Source organism: Dermacentor variabilis, chromosome 4 (assembly GCF_050947875.1).
Source record: "Dermacentor variabilis isolate Ectoservices chromosome 4, ASM5094787v1, whole genome shotgun sequence".
NCBI classification, from domain to species: Eukaryota; Metazoa; Arthropoda; class Arachnida; order Ixodida; family Ixodidae; genus Dermacentor; species Dermacentor variabilis.
In genome coordinates this window covers 30632153-30644809 of record NC_134571.1, presented here as the reverse complement: position 1 = coordinate 30644809, position 12657 = coordinate 30632153, and the positions used below count along the sequence as shown (strand labels likewise).

Genomic DNA, 12657 nt, shown 5'->3' with positions numbered 1-12657 from the left:
AAATTAACATTACATTGAGTGTAGCTGTGTTCATACCCATCTCTACCTTCACCCCCATCTCCCCTTCCCCTTCATTATGAAACATTATATATATATAATTTCTACAAGAACAGTATGTGAATACTTGAGCGCTACTCTTCTAGATCACGATATCAGAATTATAGCCAATGCCTTATCGTTTCCATCATATCGCGTCAATAAATCGGGTGTAACTATCATGTTGTGCTAACGTGTACGACTAAAATCAATTGCAATGGAACAATGGCGACGACCAGAAGAAGAACCCGCAAGCAAGGGGCCCGAAGTAGAGAAACAGAGCAGCGGCAACATGTCTTCGCGGGGAGCGGTTCACGGGGTCAACCCGCGGGAATCCGCGCCGCAAGCGAAGGGCGCGTCCTTCGCAAGGACCCGCGGCGAGCCGACATGCAAGCGGGCGGCCCCCGGATTGAAGTCCCGCCGGTCGTGGCCGCCTCCTCCCCTTTCGCCGGAGCACGCGCAGAGCGATCCTCGCTCGGACTGGGCCACAACCGGTTAAAAGAGCAGGGAGAGCAAGACGGTCACGAGAGGCTGCTTCTCGCCGAGCTCCTCGCGCACATGCGCTGTACGCGTCCGCCGCCGAAGCGAGAAGTCTCACGGGGAAGGGGAGAAAAGGCTAATCGGTCACTCATCGCAACAACACCGAGTGCGTACGACCTTCACACCACCACTTGGAGAGCACTCTCTTCAGTGCGCCGTCGAACGACGTTCCAGCAGATGAAGTTCGATTTAGACTAGGCTTTTCCTCTCTCGTTTTCGCGTGCACCTGGAAAGGCGTCCTGCAGCTACTGCTTGTCCGACAAGCAAGCAAATAAGATAAAACTGGAATTAAATAACGATAAGCCAACATGAGCAGCGACACGCCAAACAGCAGCAATTATGCACGTAAGATAGGGATGTATCACAATCGACACGCATGTGCACTCGGATTTACTCGTCGCAGTTAATGCACGGTATGCCAAAACAAGCGTCACAGTTTTATTGTCAGCGCCTCTTACTGCACTTCAAGGACAGGTGTTTCAAATATCGCTCATGTAGGGGATTTTCTTTTCTTAATGCGCTGAACAGAAGCATAAGCTACCTATGTGTATCCGTCATCCCTATTTGGGCATGAACCTGGTCGCGAAGGACAATGCTATCGCTAACTCAATACGTTGCAAAGAGCTGGAGACTCAGATTTCCGTCGATCGCAGCGTGTATTTCTTGGTTCTTTCTTGGCCTGTAGCTTCTTCGAAAAGTTATTCATGTATGTTTTCCGAAGACTTCATATCGTTGCCATACATCTGCGAGCAACCAGACTTGTCAAATGCTTCTGTTCCAAGCGATTCCCGCGGAACTATCAATTCAGTTGGCGGGCGTCAATTACCGCTCAATGCCCTGTATTACGCAAAGTGTACAGGGCAGATCTATCAACGCTATCACAAGTTATCTAAGGAAACGAGGCAGCTGACGATGTTGCGACTTCAGCAAACCTCGACTCCACGGATGATGCCAGTGCTACTTCGACGATGCCCAGCTGCTTATACACCCCGAACACCCGCAACGTCCACGCACGTATGAACGTGTCGCATGTCATCCAGAGATGACATGCTACACCCATCTCTGAACGCGCCTTAACCCACAATGCAAGGTCGCTCCTACTCTCAAGTTACGCAACGGATGCATTAACGCGGCACATCGCCGACAGTGACAAGGGCATGCGCCGAGAACTTGGCATCCCGACGCTGGTAGACACTTCACTTTCAGCAGTTGTTGAACGACAACTTCCAGCAGTTGTCGTTATTTCGGCGCTGCTGAGCAAGTTCCAACTTCTCGGAGCTGTTTAAGTCAGACAAAAATTTTAAGAATTGTGCTGCATCCCGCCCGGCGCTCCCTGCCGGTCACAACGTAGGAGACGCCCGCTACGCGCAAAGCACGTCCTACAGGACCACAAAAAAGTTTTCCAATCCATTTCTCTTTTTTCTTCATGATTTGGGAAGTTATCGCAAAGAACACACGGGAAGAAGAAAGAGACAACACGACGCCCCGCGTGTTCTTGTGTTCGTCCCGTGTATTCCTTGCGCTAACTTCCAAAATCATGATTCACCAACTGGCCTGCACCCATACTGGTATAAGTTTATTTCTTCCTCTACAAGTGCGCGTGTGGCGTGCCTAGATTTTAGGAGGCAATTACTATATAGCCTTCTCCTCTTTCTCCTTCCAGTGCTTACAATAATAATAATAATAATAATAATAATAATAATAATAATAATAATAATAATAATAATAATAATAATTGGAAGCGCGTCTTGGGTTTTAGGTGAAAGCGTGCAGTATATTTGGCGCGAAAGCAACAACGTCCATAGAAGAAACACCAAGCGCCTTGCGCTTCCTCTATGATTATTATTTTTTGTACATTTCGAGATGCGCCATTCATTTTCTTGCATGTAACACATAGAATTTACAAGATTTCACATATTTGCAAGTGAAATTTAATTTCTATATTCATTCAGCCTGGTCCAGCTGCGTCTCGGCCAATCATCCATAATAGGTACGATGCCACAACGTCTGAGGACTGCAACAACAACAACGACAACAACAATACGAATGTGAAACAGGGCAGCGGGGACGCACCTGTGCTTGCCGGAGGTAGGCCTCCAATTCTTGGTAGGGATCGTGCTTGTTGCTAGGCATCATGGCGTTCAGGACAGGGCATCGGGACGAGGCCTGTGCGTAGCCCCCTCAGCCCCGTCGATGTCGGTCCGCATGTCCGCCGCCTGCGAGAAGCGGAAAGACGACCCGTCTCACCCGCCAGCACCTCCTGTAGAACGAAGTGCACGGTGCTTGCAGAGATTCGCGACCGATAACGCAAATTCGCGCCCGCTCAAGTACCTGTTTGCGCCCGCTTTCATTTACTGCCATGTTTGTTGGGCGCGCAGCCGTTAGTACCACGATGCGACATGAACAGCACTGTCAGATTTCGTCATTCCCTACACGAGAAAATTCCAAAGAACTTATAGCTTCTGAATTTCTGGAAATATCGCTGCGCATTGGCTCTGCAAATACGGGAGAAAACGGCGCTTTCCTCCTGCTCTAGCGATACATCTCAGCACGGCCAGTGAAGTAACCACCTCGATCACCACCTGCGTCAAAAGAAGTACGCGCGCATGCGTACGCACGCACGCTGTCTCTCAGCAAGCAACACTGTTAGATGGTCTCGCTTTCACGTCGCATTTTTTATGCATCAGACAGCTTCGGAAGACTGACACGAGCCGTTTTAATCATTAACCGCGTGTAAAACATCCCGACCGGGGTTACCGCGCCGTTCTCACGCAGGGGATAACGGACGCGCCGATGGCCTATCAAAAATTAAATTATGGGGTTTTACGTGCCAAAACCACGATCTGATTGTGAGGCACGCCGTAGTGAAAGGCTCCAGAAATTGGGACCACCTGTGGTTCTTTAACGTGCACCTAAATGTGTGTTCTCGCATTTCGCCCCCATCGAAATGCGGCCGCCGTGGCCGGTATTCGATCCCGCGACCTCATGCTTAGCAGCCCAGCACCGCAGCTACTAAGCAACCACGGCGGGTAATGGCCGATCAACGCCAGACGGAAAAATAAGCCACGCGGCTGCCCCTTTGGCGCAGCACCCCGGGCGACTCGCGCAGAGACGATGCGGGACCGTGCCCGCCAAGCAATGACCGCGGTGCAGTCAGCCACAAACGGTGGTGCAACAGCCAGCCCTGTATATAAACACGCATCAGCGAGGGTAGGGAGGCACCGTCCGAGACGGAAGGCGGCGTCAGGGATCGCCGTTGTTCCGACTGCCGCCGCCGCCCAGCGCAGAGAGAGACGGCGGCCGACCTTGACTTCGCCCCGTCGGGCGGTTGCAGAAAAGTGTTCCGTCAGAGCAGAGAGAAGCCAGCGGGACGCCCGCCCGGCGATACGAAACGCATTCGAGCAAGCAAATGCTGTGAGAAAAGAAAAAAAGGGCGAGGCGCCATAAAGCACCCATGCCGAGTCTTCTGCTCCGCGCTCGCTTTCGCCGGCCTGCGAACGACACTTGTTCGGAGTCGCGTCGCGAGAGGCGCGACGGATGCTCTCGAGAGGGCGAGAGGGGGCCACCCGAATAGGGGGCCCCACATGTACCGCATTCGCACAAATGTAACGCGTACAAATCTGCTTCGCTGTAGGTTTGTTAATTCGCAGTCATCGTAATACATCTTTCTTTTCTTTTTCACAATATTCAGCTCAAAAGTGAAGAAGCCTCGACTACAGAGCAGAAAAAGGTCAACTACACGTTCGTGGCGCACTCTATCGGTGCAAGCGCCAACGCGCCGTCGCAAAGGATACGCACCAAACTCCGCAACAGTGAGAAAACGACGGAGCGTAGAAGAAGCACACCCAACCCACATTTTCCTTTGGGCAAAAGTATTGGTTGGCAGTAATAAACTTCGTAAGACTTGTTTATTCAGTGTCCCTTCTCATGACAGTCACACATTTGTGCTTGTTTTTAAGTCGTAATCAATCTTCATTCCGTCACAATTCCTATTTGTTTGTTTATTTGTTTGTTTGTTTGTATCCCTCACCAAAACTGAAATAGAATGAGTGCAGCGTCATATCTTTCAAGCTACAAGAAAATATTGATAGGAGCCGCTACATTACTGTTTTGTCCGAAAGAAATTATTAACCCGCAGTGGTTGCTTAGTGGCTATGGTGTTGGCGTGCTACGCTCGAAGTCGCAGGATCGAACCTCGGCCATGGCCGCCGCATTTCGATGGGTGCGAAATGCGAAAACACCCGTGTGCTTAGAATTAGGTGCATGTTAAGGAACCTAAGGTGGTCCAAATTATTCTGGAGCCCTCCACAACGACGTGCCTCATAATCAGATAGTGATTTTGGCACGTAAAACCCCATAATTTAATTTAACTTAGAGATGATTAGCTTTGAGACGCCCGTTTTACAGATACCTACACGGGTAACTCAATTTCGTTCTACGACTCCACTGGGCTTCCTTTAAAAGGCGCCAGCTGGCATCATTATTATATATTTAAAATATTGTATTTTTAGAGACCATAAATTATTCAATTCGGTGCACCATCGACTTGAATGATTTATGGTTCTGTAACCGTACCACCACTAGCACCATCGTGGTACAGTTGTGGTCCCGTTACATTTGAGAAAATGCTAAAGCCCCTGCCGTTGTTCCCGGTGCGCCCCATTCGACAGCAATAGCGTGCTTCGGCACCCGAAACCTGAAGGGCAGATAAAAATAAAGCGACGCAATGAAATACAACGAAGGCAAACAGGCCGCCGACCTGCTAAGACCGACACAAAGTGGCCCACAGAAAGTTGATTGATGGTCGAGGAGCACCGGCAGAGGGCCAAGCGCGCATTCGAAATGAACTTTTCAATGGTGCCAGCAGGTTGCTGTATAAGGACACAGCGAGAAAAGAAAATCGCGTGCTCTCGATATTAAACCGCGCAGTGTGGCTGAGTTTTGACAGCAAACTTATTGCACATAAATGTGTTGTCATTTGCTCTAGAGACGATTTGTATCGTCCCTAGAAGGCTAAATGGCCTTGTTTCTGCTTTCGACAGTGCCGTTAGTCCACGCTACATGGTAAATCAGCAGTGTCCCGCTGATTCGCATCGCTACAAACTAAAGCGGCAAGGCACCTGGTGTCGCCCAAGAAGAGCATTTGCGAGAACTCAACAGAACGGCCACGACCTGGCGGCGTCTATATACACTGCAGCAACTCGGAGCCGTCTGACAAAAAAAAGACTAAATATACGACGGCATTCTGAGCTTTCCAACCGAGTTTTCCTAAATCTTCAATTAAGAATACTTGACCCTGTAAGGATTGGGGTCGGGCAGGAAATAGATGGTAGCTGGCTCATGCCGTCATCCAACTCATCCACGCTGAGGACGTTGTTGAAGGGAGAGACTTGTTCTCATCGAGAACAAGGAATATGGGATTTATTTACAGTATTTACATGAGAACGTTACTGTTCATCAGCCTAGCATGACTAAAAGACAATGCACACTCAGCAGTCGCGCAACAGTTGCTTATAAACACTATGTCCTCCCTAGATCCCTAGGTGAGGGAAAACGGCCGTTCAACCTTCGACCAATTCGGAGCGTCAGAAATCATCGTAGCCGACCCGCCTTTGAGGGGGAGGGTTTGCACACTCACTTCGGCACCGGTTTCATTGACTACAGCAAGGTGAGAGGGTTTTCGCAGACACGGGTCTTGCCCTGAGTAGGCGCCTCTTGATCCCAGAGTTGACCCCGCAGACAGTGGCCGCCGTGCCTGTTCATTGACTGACGACTTTTAAGGTCCGTGAGACGGCGCCGCAAAACATCTTGTTCCAGGAATTCCACCGCTTCAAACAAGCCGTGACGGTGACGGCTAATCCACTAACAATATTTGGTCCGCCGACTGCGTCTAGACATCCCGGCGCCGCACGGCTGGGGAAGCGGCGCATTGTCGTCCTTACAAAGCGAGTCGCCGGAGCCGACATACCGGCGCCAACGGGTTTTTGACGAGGCGCATGGTCGTCCTTACAAAGCGAGTCACCGCATCGGGCCGGGCAGGTTTCGACGGTCGCTTCCCCGAAGATCGTCAGCATCCGCAGGTCGAACGTAACAGCCCTAGCTTACGTCGAAAACTACGGAATACTGCTGTTCCCAATAAAAAGAGCAGTTTGGCTTGTGTGGTGCTCCTGGCAAAACTAAGATTTATGTGCGAAGAATATCCGTAGAACTTCCCATAAGATACACAGTAACTAGCCCTCTAGGAGCTGCACCGCATTATCGACAACAGATATAATCGCGCAGTTTGGCTTTTGAAAAAAAAAGAAAACTACGCGCCTAAATCCCCGAAAAAGCACTGTCAGCTGATTCGGTGTCAACGCGCGCAAATAGAGTGGATGACAGCAGCGAACAACGAGGCCGTACGAATAAGTGCAGATAACGGCAGTGAAAGAACAGGACCCCGAAGATTCTACTCTCAAGTGATACGCATTAACTCCCTGGCGAGATGCTACTGTTTAAATCCTTTCACATGCCACATGCCTGGACTGCAGAGATTGAGACAGCGCGCAACAGACAAGCGGTCGTACGGGCATCCCCGGCCACCGTCGGTAGGCCTTGCGAAAGGGCGAGCAACCGCGACGCCTTTGCTCAACTACAAATCCTGCGGATGTCGTTCCATCCTGGGCTGAAGAGAAAAAATGATTGGAACGCATGCGATCCCTCAGACTGCAGCGTTGCGTTTGTGCATTCCGTTCACTTGACGATAGTCACTAAAGACTCGCTTATCCGATAAGTGATGGAGATAACCCGCTCCTCCGGACCCACCCGACGGGGACTCCAACTGTTACACATGTACAGTGACTCGGCCGTTCTGATGGAAGTAGGCCGCTCCCTGCTGCACAGGCGACAAAGATTCGACGCACACATTCGGAGAGCGACTGCTATCGATGCATCAGTGTTTTATTTAGCATGTTACGACAACTACGTTAGCACAAGAAATGAGAACAGAAACGTCGTCCGGCCTCTGTTTACGCCGTTTCACATAGTGCTCGCATTTTGCTTCTGCAATTTATACAAGCGTTTTTTTTTTCTTCGCGGAAAGGCAAATGCTTAACAGGAGGAGCAGTAAGATCAGCCTCCTCTGCGGGAAGAGCTGCCGTCGGGAGAAGAGGAAAGAAAGGGTCCGCACGGCGCACCAGTGGACATTCGCAGCAAAGAAATGTCTATTCAATTTGCTAGCACTTTGCCGTTCGTTTCATAAATGCTACACGGCAGCATCTACGCGAGACCATTTATATCGCGGGATGCAGACTTCCTTCCGAACAAGTCCGCAGTATCATTGATTGCGCTAGGATGAAAAGCTCTGGGCAAGGAAGTGCCGGGATCGGAGTGCAATAGCACGGAGTGGGGACTGGAATGGTGCTAATTCATGAAGCACCGCGTGAATTCAAAATAGCATCCCGCGAACTTATTTGTTGTGTAATGCATAAAACTCCACTACGAGCATGCTGAAAAAAGAAAGAAGGCAAATTAAGCAAACTGCAAATTAAGAATTCAGGACGCTGTAGAAGCGAGACTGCGTTTTCGTGTTGTCCCCGCGTGCGGTCTCGGTGCAGAAGTACGCTTTCGTGATAAGTCGAAGAGTAAGGGTCACGAAAGCTGGCTCCTCGCATCAACTGCGCATGCTCGCAGTGCGTGAAAATAAATGGCGCCAGAAAAGAAACCACAGCTCGTCGGTTGGTTGGGGATCGAAAGCGCTGCTCCATGCTGAAAACAAGGCTGCAGAGCAACGCGTGGCGATAGAAGCTCAAGACGCAAAACGGCACTTAGGCACTCCCAGCCTATCCTTCGAATTCCTTCTTGAAATTGCCCTGAAAGTTATTAAGCGGAGGGAGTTTCAAAGACGACTTGCCAGCATCAAGTCCTTTTCAAGGCTCAGAAGGGCCCGCACTCTTTTCCTTATACATTTGATCGATTCATTAACTGACGTCCGGATCCAGTTCCAGAGGCTTCTGGATTCATTTTAATTATTTGTCCTAGGATGCCTTAATCTGTGCCGCAATCTCAGCTAACAGGCGTTTAGTATAACGGCGGAGACTACAAGCAGCGACGTCGTGCCCAGCAGCTGAGCACCGCAACGAAACCATTGCGGTTGAAGGCTTAAAATCTCTCTCTCTCTCTCTCTCTCTCTCTCTCTCTCTCTCTCTCTCTCTCTCTCTCTCTCTCTCCTTGGCTACGAGTACTTGGCTCGTTCACAGAGAGAACGAACACTGAGCCGACAGCGCGAAAGCGTCGAGGCAAAACAGTGCATAAAGGCTGCGTTGTCCACAACATACAGCCAGCCAGAGGCGCGAGAAGCCGTACGCACCCCACATGCGGCGCCGCTTTTGCTTTATTTCTCTCTTGCGCTCCCTTTCCCTTTCATCCCCTCGAAAGCATTCCCACGGCTAGCGGTGCGCGAAGGAAAACGGTCCAACTCGCGCGGGTCCCAAATATATCGCCCGGGGCACCAGTGGTCAGACGCAGGCCAGGGCCTCCTCTCCCATCCTCAAAACTACGCCGCGGGCAGGCCAATAAGGAAGCGCCGCTCCAAAATTAGATCGGCCTTTTGTTATCATTTTTCTTTCGGTCAACCAATGGGCCACGCACGGCTGGAGCCTAAACGGGCAACTTCTCAGAGTAAGAGGTGAGTGTGCTCGCGAAGGATACAAGCTACTATGCCACCCAACAGGGCCACTCAAAAAGCAAGTTTATTCTCAGGCCGAGTTAAGAGGCACCGTACGATAAAGTAACGAGGTGACAGATATAATGAAACAGGAGGCAACGATTACTTTGTAACTCGTGTTACCAGGTGACAAAAGCGCACGAATGAGCAGCAAATACTTAGAAACAGGCAAGACTAGGCTAAGCAGAGCAATACCTTGATCTGCTTCCCTCTATCAAGATTGAGGCCATGTGTATATACTCAAGTTGCAACTGTTTTCATTCTGCGAGTGCTTTCTGACCCATAGGCAAGGTGCTCACATATGAATACCGAAAACTTTCGTGAACACGGAAAATATAAGTTGGTTATAACCAAAAAACTTTGTTTCGTCATCAAAGCAGTTTGCTGCCGACTCTGTGCACGGACCCCGACAATTAAAATGCTACGAAAGCAGCGGTTCCTCGAACGATTCTTCTGCCATAGTGCGCCAGCTGGTTTGCTAATTTTGCAACGACGTCAATAGAGTCAAACCACACAATATCATCCTCAAGGGAGAGAGCGAGATAATCCGGCTCTCCACATGAGTACGGAGATGGTTAACAAGTAACATCGCGATTCTTTATATGCTGGAAGACGGGTTGTCACCATAAGGCATTCAGCGCTGTCCTGGCACGTCGCTGGATGCCTTATCATGAACTTTTATACAAATAGTCACAAACGGTAAAAAAAATATGGCGAAGCTAGGTCTACATTTGTAATCTAGATTGAGCTACAGTATATCAACATAACATTTTGGATGACGCTTCAGCTTCCCTTTAAGAATGGAACTCGATAGCATTCAAAGATCTCGGACTGCTTCCAACGCTTCCCGGCAAATGGAGCGTATGTATAATCATAATGTTTACCGGGAAACCCTGACGGCGAACGCTATGCACGAAGGCGGGCTTTCTGGTAGAAACGCGGCCTCTTGCGTGGGCAGCGATGCGGCGGAGGCTAGCGCCATCTAGAGGTGTTGCAAGAAACCAGACGCGCCGCTCCGTGGCCTCCACGATATCGCGCGCCGGCACGCGCAAATGGCGGACGCCGTAGCCTGTCTATGAATGGTATAAACGCTGGAAAAGGAGTTTCTTTGAGTATTCGCGTAACAGAATTGTGTTTTCTCGCATATTCAAATTACAATCCGAGGCTATTATGTCTGTAGGTTGTCTGTAAGTCGTACTTTACTATTTTTCTAGGTACTTTAGCTTGAGAAATTCAATTAGTTCAGTAACTTCCTAGCGCCACATTGAGGACCTAGGTATGGGTGGTTCGAAAGTATTTTTGCCGAAACGACATCGGACGCTGACGCCGGATATTCTGAGACACGGGGGACCTTATAGCTATCGTGTTAAAACAGAGTCGTGCCAAGCGACATTTCTCCGTAGATAAAAAAAAAGAAACTGATGGTCTTTCTGAACATACATAATCTTCAGCAGAAGTGCGCCCATCTTTTAAACGGATCCTCCATGCGTGCGCAGTGGCCTCTCCTCAAGGTGAATCCGTAAACAGTGGTTATGACACCCAGAGCATCTCCACAAACGATTCTTTGTATTTCAAGCCGGCATCCTCAATTACGCCGACATGCATGACACAACAACAGCATAATTTGTAGCGCTTAGTAAACGAACGATGCCGCTAAGGTTTGTTCAAGATGCGTCCAGATGCAGTTTGCGATCGGGGTACTATTTAATGAATTCGTGAGCTGTGAGCCGCTTCTGTAGTGTCACATCGCATGCTATATGAATATCAGTTCGCAATTTAGTAACCTGAACAAAAATTCAAATAAAGAACAATGTAGATTGCGAATGAAACGCAACTATCAAACACGTGCGAAAGATACGACCATGCGGTAGTTCTTTATTCAAGACGTATTTTCGCACCGAATGTTTCGACCGTCGCCGCAGAAGAGCGAAGTTTGAAACGTTGCCTTGGCGTAGAGGCAAGTGTTCAGACTCATTTTTAGACGCTGATCAATGTTGCCTAGTAAAAAAAAAAAGAATCAGTTTTACGACGTTGCGTCGCGAGAGACGCAACGTCGTAAGCTAAGCGTAAGCTAAGGAACAGCGCGGCTTAGCGGCAACGCGTGCTCAAGTATTATGAAGCCATCTACACCAAGGAATGTGCCCCCCGCGCCGCAGTAACAGGACCTCGCTGATTAGCCTCATTCCGCACGCCACCAAGCGTATTTCGCCGCAAGAAAAAATAGCGCATAGGAAGCACATAACAACGCATCAGCCGTGCGCGGAAGCTCCGGAGATTGCGCATCTCGGAAAAGCCCATTCTAACTTTGTTTGCGTGTCCCTTCTGTTTGAAACATACTGTTCTTTCCATTCCCGATGCTACAAATCCAGCTATAAATCAATTTCTTCGTCCGGCTGCCTGCGCGCCGACCGTGTAGCGCTCTTCCTCTGGCTGTCTCGATTTGCGCCTGGCCCCTCTCAATATACGCCATCTCCGTCATGATTAACACAAATACCCGCGCTTGAGCTGCTTTGCGCCGTTCTTTCGTAAGAAGATTAGCGGCTTAAGGCGGCACATCACGCTCCACATTCGAGGCAGATCGCAACTCCTCGATAACCCCCCCCCCCTCCCCCCAATTCTGACCGAGGGCAGCCTCTCCCCTCCACGTCTCGGCTCTAAGAACCCCTCCTGTCGCGTCTGTACGGACGCACCTTCGCACTGACGTCCGGTCGGCACCGAGTCTTCTGCCCGTCCACAAAAGCAGCCGGCAATGCGCCGCAGAAGCGGAGTCTCGTTAATTCGCAAAGCGTCGAAGGACCGTGGTGTACTGCGCCCGGTTATAGTGATAGATTTAATGTGGTTTCGCTGCACTAGTTTGGCTAGAAGAAGGCACTAATCTCGATTTGCTTACCAAGTTTGACATTATAACACAAATAGGGTTTGCCACCGCCGTATTCCTTAACAATAAAGTTAAATAAGTCGAAATATGACGCAAGACATGATCACGATATTCTACGCAGCGTCTAGCGCAATTCCGAGTCTTCATAAATGCGCCATAACTGGAAGCCACGACGTAACTCGGTTAAGTCCTGCTCAAGACTACACGTAACACGAACGCGCCCAAGGAATCGCAATGGCTGTCTTACATGTTCACGTCAATGGCTTACCTGTCCTCTTTCTCTTCTAATTTGTAGCAATCTAGACGTAAAGATGTAAATTTATTTGATGTTGTACCGTGTTTGGGCCTGAGTGCTTTAAAAATGCTAAAACACCGCACCTTTGCAGTTATCGCGCTGTCAGACTGTACCTTCTTACCGACTTCCCCAAGTTTTCCGACTGAACCTAGCGACATATGAGCTCGAAGTATCGCGTTTTCGTAATGAAATAAGCTCATAGTG

At 49.6% G+C, this 12657-nt stretch overlaps 1 protein-coding gene across 7 annotated transcripts in view; it reads right to left on the bottom strand.

Moving 5' to 3' along the window:
- The window catches only part of cv-c (RhoGTPase activating protein), a 448163-nt gene that overhangs the window by 290157 nt on the left and 145349 nt on the right, over positions 1-12657 (bottom strand). For 6 of the 7 annotated variants that reach the window (XM_075688530.1, XM_075688536.1, XM_075688532.1 and 3 more), the window contains one exon: positions 2650-2792. In XM_075688530.1, coding sequence (XP_075544645.1) covers positions 2650-2712 — 63 coding nt within the window. In that variant the 5' untranslated portion in view covers positions 2713-2792. Of the gene's footprint in view, positions 1-2649; positions 2837-12657 lie in introns of all 7 variants that reach the window. The other variant, XM_075688535.1, reaches the window with a different exon arrangement.